Source organism: Mirounga angustirostris, unplaced genomic scaffold (assembly GCF_029215605.1).
Source record: "Mirounga angustirostris isolate CCGP_5_RB_7025 unplaced genomic scaffold, mMirAng1.0.hap1 SCAF_17, whole genome shotgun sequence".
In the NCBI taxonomy this organism is placed as follows: domain Eukaryota; kingdom Metazoa; phylum Chordata; class Mammalia; order Carnivora; family Phocidae; genus Mirounga; species Mirounga angustirostris.
In genome coordinates, this window is record NW_026991725.1 from 48,182,045 (window position 1) to 48,205,171 (window position 23,127).

Below are 23,127 nucleotides of genomic sequence, written 5' to 3' on the forward strand. Positions count from 1 at the left end.
TCCAGGAAAGCTTACCATTCGTTCACAAGCCTGCTTGCCGTCCATGAAACCCTTAGGAATAGCATTCGGAGTCAGGATCTCGTATCTGTAAGAAAACCAGCCCAAAAATGTTCCGTAAAAATCTGTGGGAACGTCTTCCTACTAACTGAGTTCTGTTTCTCAAAGAGGCAAGAATGGGATAGGTCATCATGTCACAGGAAGAGTTAAGACATGACAGGGTCCTGATCTGAGATTTTCTGCGGATCTGGTTTCTCTTTCTTAAAACAGGAGGCAAACTGAGCAGGAGCTTAGTTCTCCAAGGACAAACACTGGGTTTAAGAAGTTGTGGTGAAGAGTAAAAGCATGGTGTTTGAAAAAAAATCTTTTGTTTTTCATTTCCCCCCAAACGTTCACAGGCCTAAAATGCAAGGAGAATCTGGCCCTGTGTGTGTGATTTGTAGGCGTTTATTATGTAACCGAGTAATGCCTGGAGGCCTCCACTTCACCAGTAGAAGGTACCAGGGTGACGTTCAAAAAAGCACAGGCCTGGGTCTGCTTGTGCTCGCTGGGCTGTACATTTAAGATCTGGGCACTTTAGGTGGGTCGTACTGCAAGAAAAATACATTTTAGCAAAAATACATCCTACAACACATTGAAGGATGAATCCTGGCTACATCACTCAACTTTATATTCTGGATGCTAATTAAAGTCCCTTTTCTCCTATTAACAAAAAGCAAAATTCTACCATGTTTATCAGACAGTGGGGCCCTGGTAAGGCCTCCCCCAAACCCCTAAACTCTGGAATAGTTTCTCAGCTGGATTCCACCTGGACCGGTGGCAGAAAGCACCCTTCTTTGACCTGCAGACTTGTTTATATGATTGAACAGCCAATGTTGTCATAATTGAAAATCTGATTTCCACGAGAAAAATGAAAAAAAAAAAAAAAAAAGCAAATGGCACAAATACCCAATGATACATAAATTACACGATAACGTTTAAAAAAATCAATTTCTCGTGTTTTCGTTCATTTCTATTGCATTCACTTCTGTTGATCTTCTGCCTTTTTTTCCTTCATCCTTTTCTTTTCTTTCTTTTTTTTTTTTTTTAAAGATTTTATTTATTTATTTGAGACAGAAAGAGAGAGAGAGAGAGAGAGCACATGAGAGGGGGCAGGGTCAGAGGGAGAAGCAGGCTCCCTGCCGAGCAGGGAGCCCGATGCGGGACTCGATCCCGGGACTCCAGGATCATGACCTGAGCCGAAGGCAGTCGCTTAACCAACTGAGCCACCCAGGCGCCCCTCTTCATCCTTTTCTAATCTATCCGATTCCCTCCCCTGCGTGAGTAAAAGGACCGTGCGTACCCACATGCGCACGCACACGGTGGAAAACGTACGTACACGTTTGTACGTAAGCAGACCTATACGGATACATCTTCACTGGAAGTTGGAGAAAAATATCCCCAAACGTTTTCAAGAGTCACTCCTGAGTGATTTTTATTTACTTTTGACTTCGCGAGTTTTACAAATTTTCCTCTGTATAAAGACGACACTCAATATTCTTGGCCAGTAACAAGGTAATAATGATAATAATAATAATCCCTTTCCAGGGTGCCTGGGTGGCTCTGTCGCTGGGCGTCTGCCTTCGGCTCAGGTCGTGATCCCGGGGTCCTGGGATCGGGCCCCGCATCGGGCTCCCTGCTCGGCGGGAAGCCTGCTTCTCTCTCTACCACTCCCCCTGCTTGTGTTCCCTCTCTCGCTGTGTCTCTCTCCGTCAAATAAATAAAATCTTTAAAAAATAATAATTATAATCCCTTTCCTATATGGAAAAGCAACCGAACCTACCCAGAAAGCAAGGACAAAGGTTTCCTCGTCAGTTCCCTGTTTTGATGCACATCAACATAAGCTGTGAAACACATGGGAAAAAAGCCAAAGTTGGCAATACCTCTGTCTGAATTCCTGGAAAACTATCCGGTTGGGGAAGCCCTGGCGACAGATCCGGATTCCTTCCAGGACGCCGTTACAGCGAAGCTGGTCTAGCACCAGGTGCGGGTCCAGTTTTCCAGCCTAATCAAGCAAACGACAGTTGGACACTTTAGTCTTCGCGACCTGACCCGGATGCGCTCTGAACAGCGGCGTACGGTGTGCGGGACACGTACCCGCTTCTCGTGATTGGGAATGATGCAGCGAACGAAGTTAGGGTTGGTGTTCCGGAGGGTCGCCATCAGCTTGGTGAGAGACTCTTTGTAGAGCTGCCCGACGGTCCGGAACATGCCCTTCTTGGTTTTATACGCAGAGCCAAAGGCGGTCTCCGTCATGCCCGTCACCTGATCCAGACCCACGATACGGTCCACTGGTGGAAATAAAAAAGGAAAGGGAAATAAGCCCCCTCGAGCTCTCCCGCGGGGGCAGGAAAGACACAGTGATGGTGCAGCAGGCCAAGCTTTGTGGCACGGATGACAGGAGATGCCATAGAGAGGTAAGGCAGTCAGCGTGTTTGGACACCGCACAAGCCGTGGAACCAACAGCCACACACCCCCATGGCAGGCTCCCGGGTGCGGACAGCTCCATACACATACCAGCAGATGCCTTCGCCTACGCTCGGGGACACACTGCGTCTAGTAGCACTTGGCCTGCGTCACGTGCCAGCACGTGGAGAATGCGGGATCGCCACCAGCATGCCCGGTGCGCGACCGGACACGGCGACAAGTCTCAGGGTAGGAAGCGGCTTACGAACAGACGCGCGTGCACCAAGCACATCCCCTTAGGGAATATGCTGGGGGGCGGGGACGGGACCAGAGGCCTCTCTTCTTCGTCATCGGTCATTCCCGTCTCAGGAACGGAGGCAGGAGGACGGGAGTAGGGGCGGGCAAGCGCCAGGTCCGTCCTCCACGCGGGGGCGGTGCTCCCTGCGGGATGAGCGCGCAGCGCGGGAAGGGGCCTCCCGAGTCCGGGTCTTGGCTGCGTGCGGCGGTGGCGAGACCGCGCGGACGCCTCGCTCCGGTGGCAGCAACAGACCCGGCCCTGCCGAGCGGGACCGCGCGTGGCCCCCAGCGGAGCATCCTGCGCGGAACGTGCCCTCGCTTAGAACAGTCGTGAAGTATTTGCAAAGCACCCAAAGTATCCGCTGAACTCTCCCGGTTGATGCCCCCCCGTCAGTCCCGACAGCCACCCCCACGTCTGTGGTTCGTCCCCCCGACGGGCAGCGTGTGGGGCCCCGGCCCCGGCGGGGAAGCGCTTTATGAGCAAGACGTTGCCCACGTCTCCATTTCCAGCGAGGCTCTTAGGGAGCAGGGAACCACGACCCCGGAGTGAGGTCGCTGTCGCCATCGTGCAGGCCTTAAGTGGAAGTTGGGGAAGGGTCGACGGGATGGGCTTCATTCTCCAGGCCCGTGCACGCACCCCGTCCTACAACATCTGCGAGGCAGAGCCCCCAGACTCAAAGGGCGGGGTCAAGGCCCCTCCTGCCTGTGTCCCCAAGACGGCCCGCCATCCACCTCCGAGGCCGCCCTCTGCCATTCTTTCCCGCACCTCCAACCTGTCCCTCCTCACGGGTTCCGGCAGAAGACCGCGCCCCGCCGCGCCCCTGCACGCGCCACCAGACCCTGAACGTCCCTTGACCCTGCGTCCACCCACTTCTCTGTCTCCTCAGCGCCGAGCTTCTTTCGGGAACCGTTCGCACGCTCGGCACTGCTCACGCCTTGCACGAGTTCCCACTCCCCGGGCAGCTGCCTGGCTTCCAGTCCGCCCTCCGCCCCCTGCCCGGGGCCACTCCGGCAGGGACAGGTCGGTCGCTCAGCGGACACCATCCGGTGTCCACCTGACCCTGGTGCGTCTGTGGGCCATCCCGACGGCGTTCTAGGAACTCCCTCCAGCCCCAGCTTCTGCTCTGGACCCCCACCCAGCTCTATGGCCACTCTGGTCCCCCTGGTGACTTCTTTTCCTGAGCATCATGGCCCTCGCTGGGGGTCCAAACTCCACTCAGCCCCGAAACCCAAGGAGAGGCACACGCTACTTGACCTGCTTGTCTCAAGGCACATTCTCGTCCTGGGGGCTCTCGTTTGCGGCTTGAACTGGCTCCACCTGACGACCCTGCACCAGTCACCAGACACTGGTTTCTCCTGCCTGCTCAGGAGTCACAAAGGCGCCTCTGCCTTCCACAAATTCTTGTGACGTGCCCGGCGTGACGTCTGGCGTCTGGCCCATCACAGGCTGGACGCGTATGTTAGGGAATAAACACAGCAAACGTCGAATACGTCTACAATTACCGACAGCGAGAAAAGCACTGGAAGAAAGGATGCTACGAAAGAGACAGGGGGTCGGAAGTCCCTCTGGAGAAATTTCTCTTTCCTGCCCAACGGGTAAGCACGAGCCCGTGGAGAGCAGACCATTCCAGGCGGCGGGAACAGCACGGAAGGACCAGGGGCAGGAGAAGTGACAGTAGCCCATGCCAAGGACGCACGACACGCACGGAGATTTGGGGCGCCCAGAACCGGCTGGGGAGGGGTCACCGGAGAGGGGACGGCTGGGCCAGTCCAGGCTCCGAGAGAGATGAGGGGAGTGGAACCCGTGATCGCAGGGGACAGGGAGAGAGGAGGAGGATACGACACATCTTTTGGTGGGAGGACGACTTGCTCTGATGATTAAGCTGATGTCGAAACTACGACAGACATGTCAAGAGTAAGTCCTAGGACTTCGGCTGGGGGTGTCACTGCAAGATGGGGGAGAAGTGCTCTTTGTGCCCCAAATCCTCCAGGTTCGGGGCACGTGAGGCACCAGAACATTCCGGCCTGCTGCTAAGAAGAAAGGCCTGCACTAGGAAGGCAGATGTGGGAGCTGTCGACTTGGGGAGTAGTCACGGGACCGATGGGCCAGCTCGGGGGGACCAAGCTGGGGAGAGAGGAGGAGCCAGACGGGAGGAGCGGGGAGCAGCAGCCAGAAGCAGGAGGGGCAGGTCAAAGTCCTACAGAGCACGTTCTCTGCCGCACCGTCCACCCTGGTCCTCCTCGTGGGCCTCCCACGCAGAGGGACCCCCGGGACGGAGGCCAGAGACCAGGCGTCCCCTCGACTGCCCTTATACCAGCCACTCGCCAAAACTGGCCAAGCCAAACCTCGAAATGTCTTCCATCTGTCCCTCCGTTCCACGGCCCTCGTTTGGGCTCTCACTGCTCCCCCGGATTCCTCCCTGCAGTACCCTCCTGCCTGCTCCTTCCTCCTCTCCCCGAGCCGCCACGCTGGTCTTGCCATGGAGGCCTCTGGTCCCAGGGTCGTGATTCACAGGTCTTTCTAAAAAGACCTACCTGAGCAAGTTCTTTATTCCTATACTTCAAATCCTTCCGTTTCTCCTGCAGCTTGTAGGGTACGGTCTGAATCCCCGAGCCCGGGAGTGTAGCCAGTGATGCAGAACTCGGTCCTGAGCCAGAAACACCTGCCCCTCACGAGCTCTGTGATCTGGAGTCAGCTCACCCGGCTGCTGGAAGTCTCAGTCGCTTCCTCGGTCAACGGAGCTACCGTGACCGACCTCAGACGAGTTTGCGAACATTCCAGAGCTTGATGAAGGGACCTCCGGCCACTTTCCCCACACCTGAAGCCCCAACTACAAACTAGGTGCATTTTCTCAGAGACCAGGCCCTCGGGTCTTGTCCTTTGCTCTCTGCCTGGAATTCCCACCCCTCTTTCCGGCCATCCTGGCAAACACCTCTTGGCTTTTAAATCCTCACTCCTCTACCCAGCTAACTCTTCTTAGGCCCCGGTGTCCACCCTGCGTCCAGACTCAGTGGGCCCCTCCCTCCTCTAGGCTTCCAATCGCTTAGGCCAGATCCTAGGACAACGTCCACTGTGTTCTGTGCATCTTCCCGCAGCACGGGGCTCCCCCGGGGAGAGCTCTCCAGCACCTGGCGCATGCACCCAGGGCCCTAAGAGCCGGGGCCTGGTGTCTCTGGACCCCTCCGACCACCAGCTCGGACGATGTCCCCTGCTCTCCAACACTGGCCTCAAAGTGTGCAAGCACACCGGAGTCACATGGTAAACATCCCCTCGGTGGGCGCGGTTACCCACAAGAACAAGTCACCGCCACAGCCAAGGAGGAGGGGTGCCCTGTTTACGTGGCCGGGACTTGGCTGGGCTGGTTTTGCCAGTCTGTAGCCTGTGAGGGGAGTCCTTCGACAAGCTGTCAGCCGGTGTCGAAGCATGCGGTCCCGAGCGGGAGCTGCTTTTTACACTGAAAATGAAAAACCAATCACAATGAACCTGATTCTCAAATTAAGGGAACCCAAAGCTAAATACTTGGGTTTTTAAAACATTAATGCTTTGGACTTCCAGCTCTCTTTTTTTTGTTTATAAAAATTTATAAAACAATAAATTAAAATTTATTTTATTATTATTATACTTAAAGATTTCATTTATTTGACAGAGAGACAGCGAGCAGGAACACAAGCAGGGGGAGAGAGAGAGAGAGGCAGGCCTCCCGCTGAGCAGGGAGCCCGATGCGGGGCTTGATCCCAGGACCCCGGGATCATGCCCTGAGCCGAAGGCAGACGCTTAACAGATTGAGCCACCCAGGCGCCCCTTTAGTTTAAAAATTTAAACGAAGGTTCGTTTCTAACAACGAGCAAAATTATCTCCTGGGTAAAAGAAAGATACTTTGAGAGCTTCATTAAATGATTGGGGCCACACTACTATTATGGGATCTCATTCTAAAATCAAGGCCCAGAAAAACCTCTATTTAAAGAGAATATTCTCTTGGGGCGCCTGGTTGGCTCAGTGAAGCTTTCAACTCTTGATTTGGGCTCAGGTCATGATCCCAGGGTCGTGGGATCAAGCCCCACCGCAGGCTCCGCCCTCACCATGGAGTCGACTTGAGATTCTCTCTCTCTCTCTCAAGTAAATGAATAAATAAAAAGAATGTTTTCTTGTTGAGGGGCGCCTGGCTGGCTCAGTCGGCGGAGCATGCGACTCTTCATCTTGGGGTCCTGAGTTCGAGCCCCACGTTGGGGGTAGAGATTACTTAAAAAACAAACAAAAAAAACTTTAAAAATGAGACCTGCGAGGGCTACTTTTGCCTCCGGGGAACGGAGGGCTTGGCTTGTGGCTCTGCTGCCGACTCCCCCATCTGCTGTGTCAGGACGGCCTGGCCAGGCTTGCTGGTGGGCATCGTACAATTATTTGGTCATCCACTAGCCGGAAAAGAATTGGGAGTATTTTACCCTAGCAGTTTATTCCTCTATAAAGACTTACGTGGACAGTGAGAAATCGGATGAGCCCCGCAGACCTACCATCTGTATGGGCACACTTAGGATTTAGAAGAAAAGTGCAATTTGTAATCATCAGTCTCATAAAGCGGCTACGGACGGTGCTTTATTTTTAATAAGGAACGCTGCTGTCTAGGGCCGGAATGCCTGGCTGCCCCTCCTCTGGGGGACGGGCTCAGGACACGAGACGCCTACGAGGTATTTCACGTTCCTCACATCTGCATGGGCCAAAACACTGGTGCTACTGAATTTAATTTCAGTATTTCAGCCGGTTCTTCAGACGCTTTTTGGTAGGAACCAAAGAAACGGGGAGAAACTAATTTTAATAGGTGATGACTACGAGCTACATCGAATACTCCTACAACAGGCCTCTAGTACCTGGTACTGTGCTGGACATGGAGCACGTTCTCCCTACTCATTAAATTAAGACAATTCTCCTCTAGCGTGCTGTAAAATGTCACTAACAGGTAAGCACGGATTCAGAAACAAATCCGTAAGTGCTACGAATCCCCACAGATCCCCATTACGGAGCAATAACACATGTGTGCTGGTTCCATTCCTGGGTGCTGGAGCCAGTCTGTTAATGGTTCTGGAGTCCCTGGGAATTTTTAGAAAATTTCGAGCAAGTCCACAGGTTGACAGGGAGCGCCCGGGCACAGGGGCATCTGAACTTGAACTCTTCTCCTTAGTTACGGCTGCTGCCGAGCAACACAGCACGCCTGCCCCTCAGCTTGGCCCTGGCGCTCGGTGAATACAGGGGACTTGCGTGAACTCATCGCCAAGGACACAGTTACTGATTTTCTGTCTTTCGTAGCCACACAGCTCCAGCCAGAAGCAGGCTCACAGCCCCTCACCTGTGACGCTCACAGTAACCCTGGGAGCAAAGTGTCACTGTCCCCACGAGACCTCAGGGACTCACGTTGCAAGACCCAAAAGCTGCTTCTCCGGGCACTCCTGGCTCTTGTTAAGACTCAAGATTAAAAATAAAAACAAAAACAAACCAGGACAAGAATATCCTGCACAGCAACCAAAAAAATCCTCCATCCACCGCAAAACCTCCACGCACAGTTTAACTCCGCACACAAACCTCATCAGACCCGACCCCCCGATTCTAAACTAACAGCAGAGATCATGACGGATGGGCGGAACTTACATGGAGATTAAACGACTGCCAGCTTATCAGTCATGCTACTCAATTCTAAGTGGAACCTCTTTAATGACTTCCTGGACCCAAAAAGGACCGGTTCAGCGTTTCTGAAGCCAGAACATCATCATCTCGGTTGGAAGCATGGCTGAGGGGGAAGCTTCCCCCTGAATTAGGACAAGGAGGAAGGGAAGAGTTCAGTGGACATCAGAGATGAAGGGACACCCCCAAGAGCCTGTGACAGACTCGAAGCCCTCCCGCAGCGCCGGCCCGCTTCTCCTCGGTGAGTCCGTCCAAGTGAACTGGGCTCCCGCGTTCAAGGGCCGCTTCTACGGAAGACTGGAAAAGGAGCGGGGTTGGGCAGGAGGGGCGTCCTCTAGCAACAGCTGAAACTTGCTCCGTGTACTTCTCACGCTTTCCCTGGTGGAGCCCGGCCTTCCAGAGCGGTCAGCGGCCCCCTGGCACTCACGGTGGTTCAGAAGGACGCGGCAGGTGCAGAGCTGGGTCACGGCCAAGGACACACAGCCGCCCGGTGGCACAGACATGGCCCCTGTCGCCCCCCGCCCTGGTAGTCCAAACACACTGCCTACAATTTTGAGGTCACAACCCCTCTTCGCTGGCTCATGGCTGGCTTAGCTCAGGTCTGGACTTTCAAAACAGATTTGGAAGAAAACAGACCTTTCGTTTATAGCAGAAACTTGTACGACCTCCCTATCCCGCCTCTGGGAATTCTGCTCTTTCCTCTTGTGCGCTTGTCCTTCGATGCTCCTGGAAACTTGTCTTTCCTCCCGCCTCTCACCTTTCTCCTCAGAGCCTGCATGTTCTCCCTGCTCCTTCCCTAACCCTCTGGGGGGCTTAGAAGCACAGGGTCACGTGAGCTCCGTGTCCTCACATTCAGAGGGATGCGCGCTACATTATCAGCGCATCAAAGACAACGGATCACAACCTGGACACCTAGAAACCCCTTCATCGGTTGTCTTCCGAGAATTCTCTGAAAATACTAAAGCCCCATGTCTCCGGTTAACGCCGGCTACCCCTCCCTGGGGTTGGAATCCATAAACACACACTGGGGAGGAAGACATTTTGCTGTAGGAAGACTACACCTGACTTCCAAGACCAGATTTAGCCATGGTGGATGGAAGACCTTCTAAGGAGAAGGAGAGATGGAGCCCGGACACTTGGTTCAGCAAGTCACCCGGTCAGGACACCTCCAGCCAGGTGAGGTCTGTGAGGTCAAGGAGCTGGCTGCCTGCCCGATGACGTCATCCAGGAGTGGCTCGGACGCGCCCCGGGCGCAGAAACGCACCTGCTCCACGCGCCGTGAAGAAAGAGCACCTGCGCTGCGGGAGAGGGGAGGGCCACCGTGGGGTGGTGGACAGGGCTGCCGCATCGGAGAACTGGCTGTGGGACGCCCACCCTCGGGTCCCCCTCGCGACAGCTTCTTTACGGTGCGCCAACTTCGTGCCAGGTGCTGGGGAGAGGGCAGCCCACACCAGCACTGTCCCTGCTCCCCAAGAGCTCCGTCTGGAACGCTCTTAAGAGATCAGACGTCCAAGAGCTACAGGGCATTAGCTTAAAGAGGGCACTCTATTTTGGGAGAAAGTCCAGAAGAGCCAGCGCTAACCTTTTAACAAAGCACAGGTCTCTGGCAGCCCCTTCGCTTACAACTCCCTCCGACTTCTCTGTCCCTCCCCCCATGTCCTCGACCTGGCAGGACTCCCCTGGGCCACGGGGGACGGCGTCAGAAGTTCCTCCTCTGGCTTCTTCCGGGCAGCGTGCATTCCAGCCCCCGGGACCCCCTTCGGCATAATCCCGCCCGCATCCCAGCGCCCAGCGCTCCTGACGTGCTTCCTCCCCAGGACGGGGACTAGAACCGAGGGCAGTGACTCGCGTGGAGATGGGCACGCTCCTCTAACTTATTCGTAAGAAACTCTTGGGATGGATTCAGGTCTCAGCATTATTGTGTTCCAAAAATCAGAAAGGAAATTTTGTAAAATGCGTCTGACTCTATCTCGGAACGTCATGCCCTGACAATTTCACTACATGATTAGGAAATTGGCTGATATTCTTTTTTAGGTCGGGCTTTTGGGGGGCCTCTAGCCATGCGTAGGCCGTATTTAAAAACATGGCTAAGGCTTCAGACCACAAGGCTCAGTCGTGTGGAGCTCAATTTCGGGTTCAGGGTACAAATCGACCAACACTGGGCTCAACTTGCACCATCCGAGCCTTGCGGATCGTCTCAGATCTCGAGTTCCAAAGAACAAGCCACGTAGCTCGATGTGCACCTAAGTTCCAAACAAAAGGTATAATGATGAGACCAACACGTGAGAGAAACGTGGAATTGTCTGTTCTCCCAACGTGCATGACTTAAAGAAAGAAACCATCCCTCTCTGGAATTCCATGGCACCGAAAACGTAAAGGTGACCCAGAGACAAAGGAGACCTTCTTTCGCACCTCCGTTCCCAGCATTCCCTTCGAGGCCTGTATATCAAAACGGCACTATTGGAAAAGGCAGTGACCTACCTTTTAATATGCAGTGCTGTAAGTGCTATGAATAAAATAAGAAGCAATGTATATGCGGTAGCGATTGAATTGTTTATGCACTCAAACAGTTGCCTTGAAGGATAATAAAAGTGAGCATGAAATGAAAGGTTCATGCAGGTCTATGAGCAAAACAAAAACAGAAACCCAGGAACCAGCCCCCCTACCCACCCCCCCAGCCTACCCTGCCCTCCCAGCCACCCTGCAGCCCCCCCCGCCCCGCCCCCGTGAGTTCTTCCTGTGGGCTTAACACCCTTCTGTTTGGAAGACCTACAGGCTTTATACATTCACCTGGTGGCTCATGAAGACCAGAAACACTGTCATAGAAAGAAGCTCTCTGAATATTCTGAATCTCTAAAGCAGAGAGACAGCAAAAACAGGAGGACAGAAGAGCAAATACACAAACACTTCAGTTAGTGTGAGAGACATTCGACATCACAAGGCAACTTTGAAATCGGGCTGCGACCATAGCTAGTCCGGTGCAGAGCCCATGCGACATTACTGTGCGGAGAATTCTGCCCGTTCGGACACAGTTCTTTATAAAATAAACTTAGGCTGCATCACAAAAGAGCCCCTCCCCACTTGGATGCAAGTGTGAGCATCGAATCGTATCAGTGCTACGTGATTACCCCCCTGAAAGCGCAGGAGGAAATTTAAGGGTACTAAGGTGCTACTGGAGTTGTCCTTCATAAAATCATCCTGCAGTTAGCACATCAGGACGAGACTGCGGAAGTCCGGGCACTCTGCTCTGTACGTTAGTGGCTTTTACTGTCCAAAATCCACACTGCTGTCTACTTTGGTGTCCAATGTGGACTTTGGCAACGTAATTGACTTCAAATAGAAATTAGTAACAGATAGGTAACTATTCTTAAGGAAAATAAAATTCAAGTTTTGCAGCAAAATGTTAAAAAACGACTTTAAATCATAAGGTGACACTTGTTGATCATTCCGTTACCCATGAATATACCTGAGGAGGCACATTTACATGAAAATGCAATTGTTAGCTCTCCCCCGCCCCCCCCCCCCCCCGCCATATATAAGCCCCGAGACGTGGCAAGGAGACTGTGCAACTGGTAGAGAAATCCCGGAACATCTTAGCAAACAGTAGGGCTCTATGAATCTCTAGGGCAGGGCTGCCACCCGAAATCTTAATGCTCCCGGTTTGGCCTTGAGAGAACTGTTAAAACCCCCAAAGTCATTTCAACCCAAAATGGTTTATACCCTGGGGACTGTGCCTTCACAGGCAAATTATATCCACGCATCCTACTTTCCTGGTCAGCTTGTCACTTCTCTGCTTCTGCACGGATGCAAAATAAGGAGATGTTTTTCCAGGGCTAGTTTCTTTTCCTACAGAGCAGCTCCCCGTAGCCCAAGACCGAGCAGTGGTGGATTTTCCACCCCAGAGCCCTCGCCACGCTCCGTGCCTGCCGCTGACTCTGTGTATGAAACACGCAGCCCTCGACACCGGACAGACTGCCCTGGGCCCCGAAGATCGGCCCCCCTTCTCCGCGATCCTGTCACTCAGATGTGGGCACCGGCCACCTCAGAGGACGGGCGACAGGACTCCGCCCGTGGTAGCCATGTCGGGGCAGCAAACTCGTGGGACTGGCCCAGAGCAGAGGTGATAGCGTGGCCGAATCACGCTCGGGCAGACAGGACTGCTCCTGGCCTATCCTGACAAAGGGGGGCCACACTGGCTCCCCAGCGGCTACCTGGAGAAAATCGCTACCGTGGGGGCAGGGGGGCCCGAGCCGTGGACTAAGCTCGGACGCATGGGGCTCGGGCCAGGACCGGAGGAGCCCGCAAGGCCGCTAGCCTTTGGGTAAGCAAGTCAGGGACGTAACGTCTCCGCCGATACAGAAAGCGCGGAAGGCAGGGAAGGACGCCCCAGACGTGGTCCCACCTGTCAGACACCTCACCCGGGCTACGCGGTGGGCATGGACCCCTGCGGCCCGTGCCCGCCACATCTCACCCTCCTAACGCGGCTGACCCACCGCGGCTGCGGGCTCCCGGGAGGGCTCCTCCGGGGCGGGGGCCGGCCAGGCGCAGAGGCAAAGGAGAAGGACGGAAGGAGCAAGGCCAGGAAGGAAGCCGGGGGCCGAGACGGAGGCTCGCCCGTCCTGCTGCGGGGGCTGTGTGCGTCCTGAGTCTCCGGCTGGGCTGCCAGCTCGGGGGGGGGGGGGGGAGGGGGGGCAGGGGAACGTCCCGCATCGCCCCCCGATGGACCCCACCCATCGCGACCATGGCGAGCCCACGGTGAGACGGTCTCGTAGAATGGGTCAGGGGCTTCCCACGGTATCGTTCTCGGTTAAGAAATTTAAAGATGAGTCAAAAATGGTTCACTATAGCAGAACCAGGATGTTAGTCCAGGACCTAACGCCTTTGGTAATATGGTCCTTTCTTCCTCCGCTACCTGCTTCTCTCATTCACGAGGAAGAGAGAGTGCGTTTTTGAGGCTTCCTCTGTCCCCCGCTCCGTGGGCATTCCTTCCACGCCCGCTGCCCCCTCCTCGGCCACCTCGCACTCAGCTCCCCACTCTGGGCCCTTCGCCCGGATCCAGGCCAGACTGCTGCCTGTGTGCCTTCCGCTCCGCCCCGGGGCACTGGCCGGCTTGCACACGGGCCAGTTACCCCCGCTGGTGCCCAGGGGTGGGCACCAGCGTGGGTAACTTCGGTCTAGCAGCAGGGGGTGTAACTTCGGGCCAGCACGCGGGGGTGTGACCAGCAGGCGGGCTTCTCCAGGGGCCTGGCCTGGCCTGGCCTGGCGGGACCCCCCCCCCCCGAGCCACCCTCACTTCGGAAAGCGCTCCCCACCTTTGCAGCAGCTCGGGCCCCCGGGACGTGCTCAGTCAACGCCAGCCTTCGCAACTCGGCGAACCGTGATCCGTCAAGGACCAGGGCAACCGCCTCCCTGTCCCCGACCAGCTGCCTCGGCACCCCGGGCAAGAGGGACACCCTCCTCTAACACACGCCGCTGAACGCTCATTCCGTGCCGCCCGTGGGGCATTCGTCACAGCTGCGGCCGGCACTCCTCAGTTTGTGCGCCCCTCCGTCTCTCCCCTGTGCTCGGAGGTCTGGCGGGAGCACTGGGACGAGCGGAGGGCCCAGCGCCCGGCAGGGTCGCAGCTGAGGGGACGTGTCCCTCGCACCTCCCCCCGGCCAGTGCTCAGCAGTGCTGGCCTTTCTGGCACCGTGGGCCCTGTGACAGCCGGTGCTCTGAGAGCTCTTGTCCACCCTGGTTCCGGCGTCTCACGTCCCCGTGCCACCGCTTCCGACCACGGCGTCGGGGGGCCCTCGTCTGTCCAGAGGCCACCGGTTGCCCTCCTCAGAGCTCAGGCTGCCCCCTCGACTGCCCGGGTCACCGTGCTGACAGGGGACGCGCAGCATCTGGTCGGAGACTCGCGTCCGAAAGCACGAAGATCACCTAACCTTCCCCCAAGTCCCTCCCTTCAGGGTCTCAGGCGGACCATCTCTTCCGGGGACCCCGTGTGCCTGCCGCCCACCCGTGCAGGCCCAGCGGATGCACACGACCGCTCCTCATGCGAGCGGCCCTTCGCCCTCCACACGTTCTCAGCGTTCACTCTGCTCTGTCCCTCCGCCTCCGCAGCCCTGACCCCTTCTGTGTCGCTTCCTGGGTTTCTTTCTACCCCCGAGAAGCTGGCTAGGTCACAAGGTCCGCAGATGCTACGGAAAAGGCAGAAGCGAGCCAGGCTCCCGAAGAGGCCTGGACCGGGGCCGAGGGCCTACCTGGCCCGAGGCCACGCGAAGAAGGGGGACCCGACCGAGATGACACAGCAGTGAGCGCAAAGCTCCGGAAGACACCGCCTCCCGCTGTGCACAGACTCACGGATGTTGTTCTGCGGGTCCTAATACAACCTAGTCTGCAACCGAACAGCCAAACTCCGTACCTGAGGCTCACGTAAGCAAAACAACCGTGGGGACTGATGGAAAGAAAAACTGATCTCTGTGCAGGCTCTCGAATTTATTCAGCGGCCACTGTGCGTGTGAGTGGAGGGCCGCCCCTGGAGCAGACGCAGCTCAGCTGAGCTGTGGGACACAGAGAGCGCATGCGGGGCTTCTCTGGACTTGTGCCCGGTGGCCCGGGACTACAGCCCAACTGGGCCCTAGAATGATCCACACCTCCCATGGCATCTGACCAAGAAGGCAGATGTCCTGGTGCCCAGGGGTGGGCACCAGCGTGGGTAACTTCGGTCTAGCGGCAGCCCTGCTCTAGGGAGAGCGACTTTTACAGTAAAATCTCTGGACACAGATCTACGTAGACGAACCATCTAGAAGTCTCAACTGGAAAAGCTTCCGGTCAAGCGTCACTGCAAACGTGAGCGCGTTCTTACCGTCCTTCCAAAGCTCTGCCACGAATCTGTCCGAGGACTGGTGCAGGAGGGTGGCCACGTTGTCGTTCAGGGGGTCCATGTTCTTCATCAGCCACTCGTCGGCCTTGTAGTCCACCTGGCCCATTGGGGCGAGATGCAGAAACACACACAAAAACGGGACACTTTCAGCCTTCCCCCAGAATGTTTGCGGGACCACCGGACGAGTGGGTGGCCTCGGGGGCCACGCATTGGTCACAGGCACGACACGAGGGCTCACGCACGCACGCGTCTCCGCACGGGACACAGCAGGATTTCCAAGTCTGGGGAGCGGCCGCTCGTCCCTTACCTTGCCCGCGTAATGTATAATGCAGAAGTCAGCTTTGTCTTTCAGCTGCCGGGGCTTCTGGAACTTGGAGTGAGAGCCTTGCTCCTGAACTAGTTTCTCCACAAAGGTTTTGTCCGTGGCCTTCGGGAACCAGCACTCTTCGTCCAAAAGGGCCAGCACGCCGGGGGGGTTCGCCTGGGAATGAGAGGCAGCGAGAGTGGACAAGCCGCGCCCCCGGGAGCGGTGGACCGTCTACAACGACTAAGAGTTTTAGGAAGATCCGCGGAAACCGAAGCGCCAGGGCAGCAGGTAACGGACCAGACCCAGGGCGCAGGCGGGGGTGTGGAGCTGCTGACCAAGGGGGGAGTCGCTCACTCTGGAAAACGGACGAACCTGTAAACTGTAAGTGAACTCACTGCACGCGGACGGCCCCCAAAAGCAGCCACTGAGAGACCCCAGCAAGGAGCCGGGAGGTGGGGACATGGAGCGGGACGCTTCCATTCAGGGACTGGCCGGGGAAATGATCCTAAGACCTCCACCAGAACAAACTCTGGTTGCTGGGGGCGGGGGGTGCACGAGAGGAAGGGGAATTTTTAAAAAAGAAAACCAGAACAAAAGCACCCCTCAGCTAGATGGAAGGCTTCCAACACCTTACATCCTAACCGATCTCGGTTCCTGTTTAAGGGACAACGAAATAAAATGTGTCCCTTCACGCTTGGCCCAACAGCGGAACCAGAATCCGGGACAGAATATAAAAGGTGGGGTAGTGATTTATCAATTCTTGTATGGATTTATTTCGGCCAACGCTTGCGAGCAAGGCTGTTTCATTTCACTTGGCTAGGTCCCCGCAGAAAGACCCAGAAAGCACGAGAGAAAGTGGATTTGGACTCTGAGAGCAGGCTGCCACCACTGAACGGGTCCCGTGAGCGTGGACCGTAGGACACGCAAGTTACGGCTCGGTACAGAAAGAGAGCGTTGAGCCCCTGCATGGACTTCCCTTGTGGAGGTGAGTGGAGGACGCACGAAAGCGACATGAACAGTTAAATCGTGAAGGCCTAGGTCACTGCGTCTGGGTCATCCCTCACGGTCACCCCACAAGTATGGCGAGGCGGTGAGACAAGACTCAGGGCAGTGACTCCAGGGCGCACCTACGAAATCTGCGGTTCTTTAACTCATGCAGTCTTTACGTCCACTGGGGAGGAGCCGTCTCTACACAAATACTGCTTAGAGCACCCAGAGTCAGCGTGACCATCGGTCAGGGGAAGGCGGCGGCCGCACAGATCGCCAGCAGGCAGAAGCTGGGGGGGTCCTGCGATGAGCCCCAGGTGGCTAACTGCTCCACGGCTCCTCCACCTACAAGAACCCAAAGGGCTCAGAGCAGCTCAAAGAGCGATGATCAAAGGCGGGTAGGATCAGGCGGTCTTAAGGAAGCCAAGGTTGGAGAGGCAGGTAACTCAACATGCCCCATTCACCGGACTCTGAAGATCCGTATTCACGTTAATGAGGGCACATCTATCTTTCTAGCATGATCCTTACATTTTAATCCCTTTCAATGAAAATATTCGTAAGTTCTGAAACAGGATCCCGAATGTAATTTAATCTTTTCTAAACGGCTCAGGGACAGCATGATTATGAATGTCCCCAGTTAGGTCTTTTTATTTTTGCTACTTCATCCTTCAGTGTCAAGCTCTGTGTTACTGCTTCTCCTTTCACCGGGGATTTCTACAGAGCTGGAAGTCTGGGAGACGGTTTCCATCTGAGGCTGGGGGCAGCATGGGGGCGGGGGGGGGGTCTGTAAGCGGCTTGCTGAGCTTCCCTTCCTGACTGCCAAGGGGTATAGCCAAGTTGTTCATATTTGTTTGAGATCACAAGTGAATGAGTTCTACGTGGTCCTGTGTATTTCTTTCTTTTTCTTTTTAAAGATTTTATTTGAGAGAGAGAAAGAGAGGGAGAGGGAGAAGCAGACACCCCACTGAGTGTGGAGCCCCACTCGGGACTTGATCCCAGGACCCTGGGATCATGGCCTGAGCCGAAGGCAGACGCTTCATGGACTGAGCCACCCAGGCGCCCCAGTCCTGTGTATTTCTGCGTTAAGACTAAACCAAAAGGGAAAGAATGCCTGATGCTTAGTAAGAGTGCTGTAAAAACTGCATCTGCCCAGGGCGCCCGGGTGGCTCAGTCGGTGAAGAGTCTGCCTTCGGCTCAGGTCATGATCCCAGGGTCCTGGGATCGAGCCCCGCGTCGGGCTCCCTGCTCAGCGGGGAGACGGCTTCTCCCTCTGCTCCTCCCCCTGCTCGTGCTCTCTCTCACCCTCTCAAATGAACAGATTAAAACTAAAACAACAAAAAACATGTGCCCCCCAAACCCCTGAAACTTCAAATTAGAAAAAAAAAAAAAAAGCAGACAAAATAAGAACAGCTTTATGCTCACAAGGATAAGCTTTAGTTATGTGAAAAATGAGTCTGGATGCCATGTCCCGCTCCCAGCCGAGTGCGCCGGCCCATGTGGCCCTGGCGGGGGGGTTGGGGGGGTACAGGGGACTGGGCAGGGAGGGGTCAGGGAGGGCGCTGCGGACGCGGACGGTGGTCAGAAAAAGCTTTCTTTTAAAATAGGTATTTTATCAGAGTATCAGCTTCCTACAACATTTATGTTAGAAAATGGTCTTAAGACTAATAGGCTGGGGCGGGGGGGGGGGGCCTGGCTCTGTCAGTGGAGGAAGCGACTCAATCTCACGATTGTGAGTTCGAGCCCCACGCTGGGCGGGGAGCCTACTTTAAGAAAAAGACTCATTGAGGGATGCCTGGGTGGCTCAGTTGGTTAAGCGACTGCCTTCGGCTCGGGTCAGGATCCTGGAGTCCCGGGATCGAGTCCCGCATCGGGCTCCCTGCTCGGCGGGGAGTCTGCTTCTCCCTCTGACCCTCCCCTCTCTCATGTGCGCACTCTCTCTCACTCATTCTCTCTCTCTCAAAGAAATAAAATCTTAAAAAAACAAGAAGACGACTCATTGGGGGGAAAAGCGCCAGAAAGGCCCGGGAGCCCTGCCCACGCAGGACCGCGGCCTTACGGGTCTCTCGATGAGGTCGATGCAGGGCTGCAGGTCGAGGCCGAAGTCGATGAAGCTCCACTCGATGCCCTCGCGCTGGTACTCCTCCTGCTCCAGGATGAACATGGTGTGGTTGAAAAGCTGCTGCAGCTTCTCGTTGGTGTAGTTGATGCACAGCTGCTCGAACGAGTTCAACTGCGGGCGGCCGGGGTTCCAAACATGGGGAGGGAAGGAGAACAGGACCCGTCAGTCACCTTCTGGCAATCAACACAACCCACTGAACGTTCCCAGCTAGGGGCCAGACGGCAGCGACTCCGCGTGACCGGGTGGCGGAGCCCGGGGGCCTCCGCCAGGCCCCGCGTCCACCCCCCGCGGCCCAGGCCACATGACTTCAGCGACACATTCCGAGGAGGAGAAGAGAAAACCCTCGACTCAGTGCGCGACATGCGTGATCTACACATACGGCAACTCCTAAAGTTCCTACTGCTGAATGGATCACGGACAGAAGCAAAGAAGAAGCGAGGAAGGAAGAGGGAAAAGGAAGGAAAACAGACGGGGGAGACCAGGTCAGGCCCCACACGAGGCCTCGTATGTGCGAGGCTCCAGGCCGCCTCTCCACGCGCTGCTTCCCTTAGCAGTGTCCAGGCTGGGTGGTGACAGAGGGGGACCAGGCTCATGGCGGTGAGCACGGAGCAGCGTATGTGTGTCCTGAGTCAGCCTTGTGTGCTCGTTACACTTCAGCAGGAACAGCGTTAGTGTGTTGCCCTCGGCCTGAGCAGCTTCCCCGTGTTGGACACTGCTGTTTCCTCCTCGGCGAACTCTGCCCACTTCTCTACTAGGCTGCTGATGGGCTGGAGGGCTGGAAACGTGGAGGGGTGGAGGGGTGGAGGCGTGGAGGGCTAGAGAGATGGAAGGGTGGAGGTGTGGAAGGCTGGAGGGGTGGAAGGGTGGAAGGATGGAACGGTAGAATGGTGGAGGGGTGGAGAGATGGAAGCATGGAGGGGTGGAAGGGTAGAGGGGTGGAGGGGCTGAAGGATGGAAGGGTGGAGGGGTGGAAGGGTGGAGATGTGGAGGGGTGGAGGGGTGGAGGGGTGGAGGCGTGGAGGGCTAGAGAGATGGAAGGGTGGAGGTGTGGAAGGCTGGAGGGGTGGAAATGTGGAGGGGTGGAGGGGTGGAAGGGTGGAAGGATGAACGGTAGAATGGTGGAGGGGTGGAGAGATGGAAGCATGGAGGGGTGGAAGGGTAGAGGGGTGGAGGGGCTGAAGGATGGAAGGGTGGAGGGGTGGAAGGGTGGAGATGTGGAGGGGTGGAGGGGTGGAGGGGTGGAGGGGTGGAGATGTGGAGGGGTGGAGGCGTGGAGGGCTAGAGAGATGGAAGGGTGGAGGTGTGGAAGGCTGGAGGGGTGGAAATGTGGAGGGGTGGAGGGGTGGAAGGGTGGAAGGATGGAACGGTAGAATGGTGGAGGGGTGGAGAGATGGAAGCATGGAGGGGTGGAAGGGTAGAGGGGTGGAGGGGCTGAAGGATGGAAGGGTGGAGGGGTGGAAGGGTGGAGATGTGGAGGGGTGGAGGGGTGGAGGGGTGGAGGCGTGGAGGGCTAGAGAGATGGAAGGGTGGAGGTGTGGAAGGCTGGAGGGGTGGAAATGTGGAGGGGTGGAGGGGTGGAAGGGTGGAAGGATGAACAGTAGAATGGTGGAGGGGTGGAGAGATGGAAGCATGGAGGGGTGGAAGGGTAGAGGGGTGGAGGGGCTGAAGGATGGAAGGGTGGAGGGCTGGAGGGGTCTAACTTTCACAAGCCATCACCTTACATATTAGAAGTTCTCCACCTTTGTTCCTGCCTCCATGCTATTCACGAGTAGCATGCGCCCATAAATAACCTTTCATTAGAAAACGGGATCTTCAATTAGGGAATGCGTAATCCATCTCCGAGGAACAGATTTATAGTCTGAAAAAGCCATTCCAATCCTCTCCCCGTCAGGGGTGTTCTAATATTTCAGAAGGAGGTCATGCTCGGAGGGCAGGGGCCATGCTTGCCTTGCTCAGCACCGGATTTCCAGCGAACGGCATCAAGATTTGCAGACGGAGGCCTGCCTGGTGGCGCTTACTCACGTTAGGTAAATGCATCTTGTTCTGCCTTAGGATTGGGAAATCTTACTGCTCTATTTAGCCTGGGCAGCTCTGTGTCATGGCATTTTGTAAAAAATGAGATTTCTACTCCTCTTCCATACTGAAGCTACCAACTGTATTTTTATACCATCCACTCTTACAACGGTAATGCAGAGCACACAATGACAGACGGACAAAGAACTGTGTTGAGAGGTCTCACGTCACCTGCTCGTGACTGTGGTCGGACGGTCACCTGCTTCTCGTGGACCCTTCCAGAGAGGTCTGTGCGCTCGGACGTGTGTGTGTTACCTTGACTTCTTCTTTAAACTTAACGATGTGTCTTGACGTCTTTCCATAGGAGAAAATCAAGCCACCTCCTTCTGTATGACGGGTGCACGGGACCACAGTATGGAGATGCTGTTATTCAGTGAGCCCGCTTCCTAATGGTGGACACTGAGGCTTCTTCCTAAATTCTTTCCCCAGGACAACAATGTTGTGGAATAATCCTGCATTTTTCACTATAATTTTATATTTTTCTGTCTGTATATTCACAGGTCAAAACTACAGTTCTTCAAGTCCTATAGCTTTATCATGTTTGTCTTTTTAACATCCTTTCTAGGATTAGGATAGAATTTTACTATTATTTTTCAGTAGTTCGGTTAGTTCAGTTTTCAAGTTAGTTTTAGAAGGTTCTCGTTCTCCCCCACCCCTTAAAATTCCCATCATCGAGTTTTGAACACGTATGTTCGATTTAGAGATAACGTGGGGAAGATTCACGCCTTTATGATGCAGGGTTTTCCCATCTGAGAACAGGGGATGTTTCCCCATGTGTTCTTTTGTTTCTCACGTAGCACCAGGAGGTTGCCTTCAACTGAATCGTGCCTGTTTCTTCTTAAATTGATTCTTCCGAATCTCATGTTTTTGTTGCAGTTGGAACTGGGGCTCTTTTCTTCCATTGTATCTCCTTTTTGTAGACAAATTTTTTTTTTTTTTAACGTGACGTGTAGCCAGCCACCTTCCATGATTTCTCAAGTTTTTTTTACAAATCAGTACATATGAACGCGATCTCTCATAGCAACAGCTCACTGGATAAGGCTGCTTGGACCGCTGACAGTTCAGGTCTCCTCGGGAGACCGAGCATCTTAAAGGAGTTCATTTTATAGCAAGACAGTTCATCACCCAGTCGTGGCCAAGGGGGGAACACTGATCCCGAGTGTGTAACTTAGTATTTATGCTTGACCATTCGGTCGGTCCATCAAAGAGACGCGTTTTTAGGAGACCAAAAATACATCGTCTTTCTTGCAAAACCATAGCAGACGTGTGTCTACACACCTGTGAGGGATGGATGCAGAGTGTGTGGACAAGTCCAGTCAGAGTAACAGTAAGACGTACGGAGATCATCATGCGGTGCTGCGGCCGGATCTTCGGGACACAGAGCACGATCTGTGCGCAGTTCCCCGTCTGTGCTATTCCTCTCTCCCTTCCGGCAGCCGTCTTAGCCATGCTGGCTTTCTAGCAGTTTCTAACACTTGACAATTCTCTCCCGTACAAGACCACTGGGCTTGCTCTCATTATGCTGGGGGCTTCTCCTCCTCCAAGGAGGCTCACCTGTCAGCGCTGCAGAGACCCCTCCTGGGACCCTGCTTCTAAAGCTACCACCCCCCAGTTCTTCCTCACAGCACCCCTGCCGGATTCTGCTAGAAGGCGGGGATTGCACATGGTACACAGGGAACCGGCATTAATGCTGATTCAAAGAGTAATAAATAGGAGGGCGGGGGGGGGGGGGGGAAGAGGGAGAGAGACAGAGAGACGGAGAGACGTACCTCAAATATTTCAAATCCAGCAATGTCCAGGATTCCGATGAAAGATGCTCCCTGACGCTTGGTCCTGTCCAGAGCTTTGTTGATCCGGTGAACGAGCCAGCGAAAGAGCCGCTCGTACGTAGCTTTTGCCAACGCCTCTACTGCAAAATCTGCCTGTAATTAGACGAAATCAACCTTTTATTCTGCAGACGATCTCAACAGAGCATCACCGGGTGTCACCTGGAGTTTAATATGCTCCCAAAACCCGAAAGAGCATTTGCTACTGAACCCTGTCTCCCTTTCGTATAGCACCGGAAGGTGTTAGCACAATTAAATGTAAACTGGAGGTAACTGGTTTCGGGGAAAGGTGAAGATGCCCAGGAAAAATAAAGCCCTCACGACGCCCCTGGGACTCGGCATATCGGCCCCGACTCCTACAATCTTGGTGCCGGGCCACCCACACGGGGACCAGCGAGCAGCGCGCCCCACCGCGGGTGGACTTCTGAGGCAGACGACCTATTTCCCTGGGGGAACCCGAAGGTGACATTTCACATTTACTTTTTAAACAGTTACCTTTAAAGTTTTTCTGAAAAAGAGAAAACGGAACAACATACA

At 55.1% G+C, this 23,127-nt stretch overlaps 1 protein-coding gene across 4 annotated transcripts in view; it reads right to left on the reverse strand.

The window, feature by feature from the left end:
• MYH10 (myosin heavy chain 10) overlaps positions 1-23,127 on the reverse strand; it is a 124,959-nt gene that overhangs the window by 35,067 nt on the left and 66,765 nt on the right. For all 4 annotated transcript variants that reach the window (XM_045889878.3, XM_045889877.3, XM_045889876.3 and 1 more), the window contains 7 exons: positions 22,534-22,686; positions 18,629-18,802; positions 15,586-15,759; positions 15,261-15,375; positions 2,134-2,327; positions 1,920-2,041; positions 16-85 (listed from right to left, as the gene is read on the reverse strand). In XM_045889878.3, coding sequence (XP_045745834.1) covers positions 16-85; positions 1,920-2,041; positions 2,134-2,327; positions 15,261-15,375; positions 15,586-15,759; positions 18,629-18,802; positions 22,534-22,686 — 1,002 coding nt within the window. The remainder of the gene's footprint in view (positions 1-15; positions 86-1,919; positions 2,042-2,133; positions 2,328-15,260; positions 15,376-15,585; positions 15,760-18,628; positions 18,803-22,533; positions 22,687-23,127) is intronic.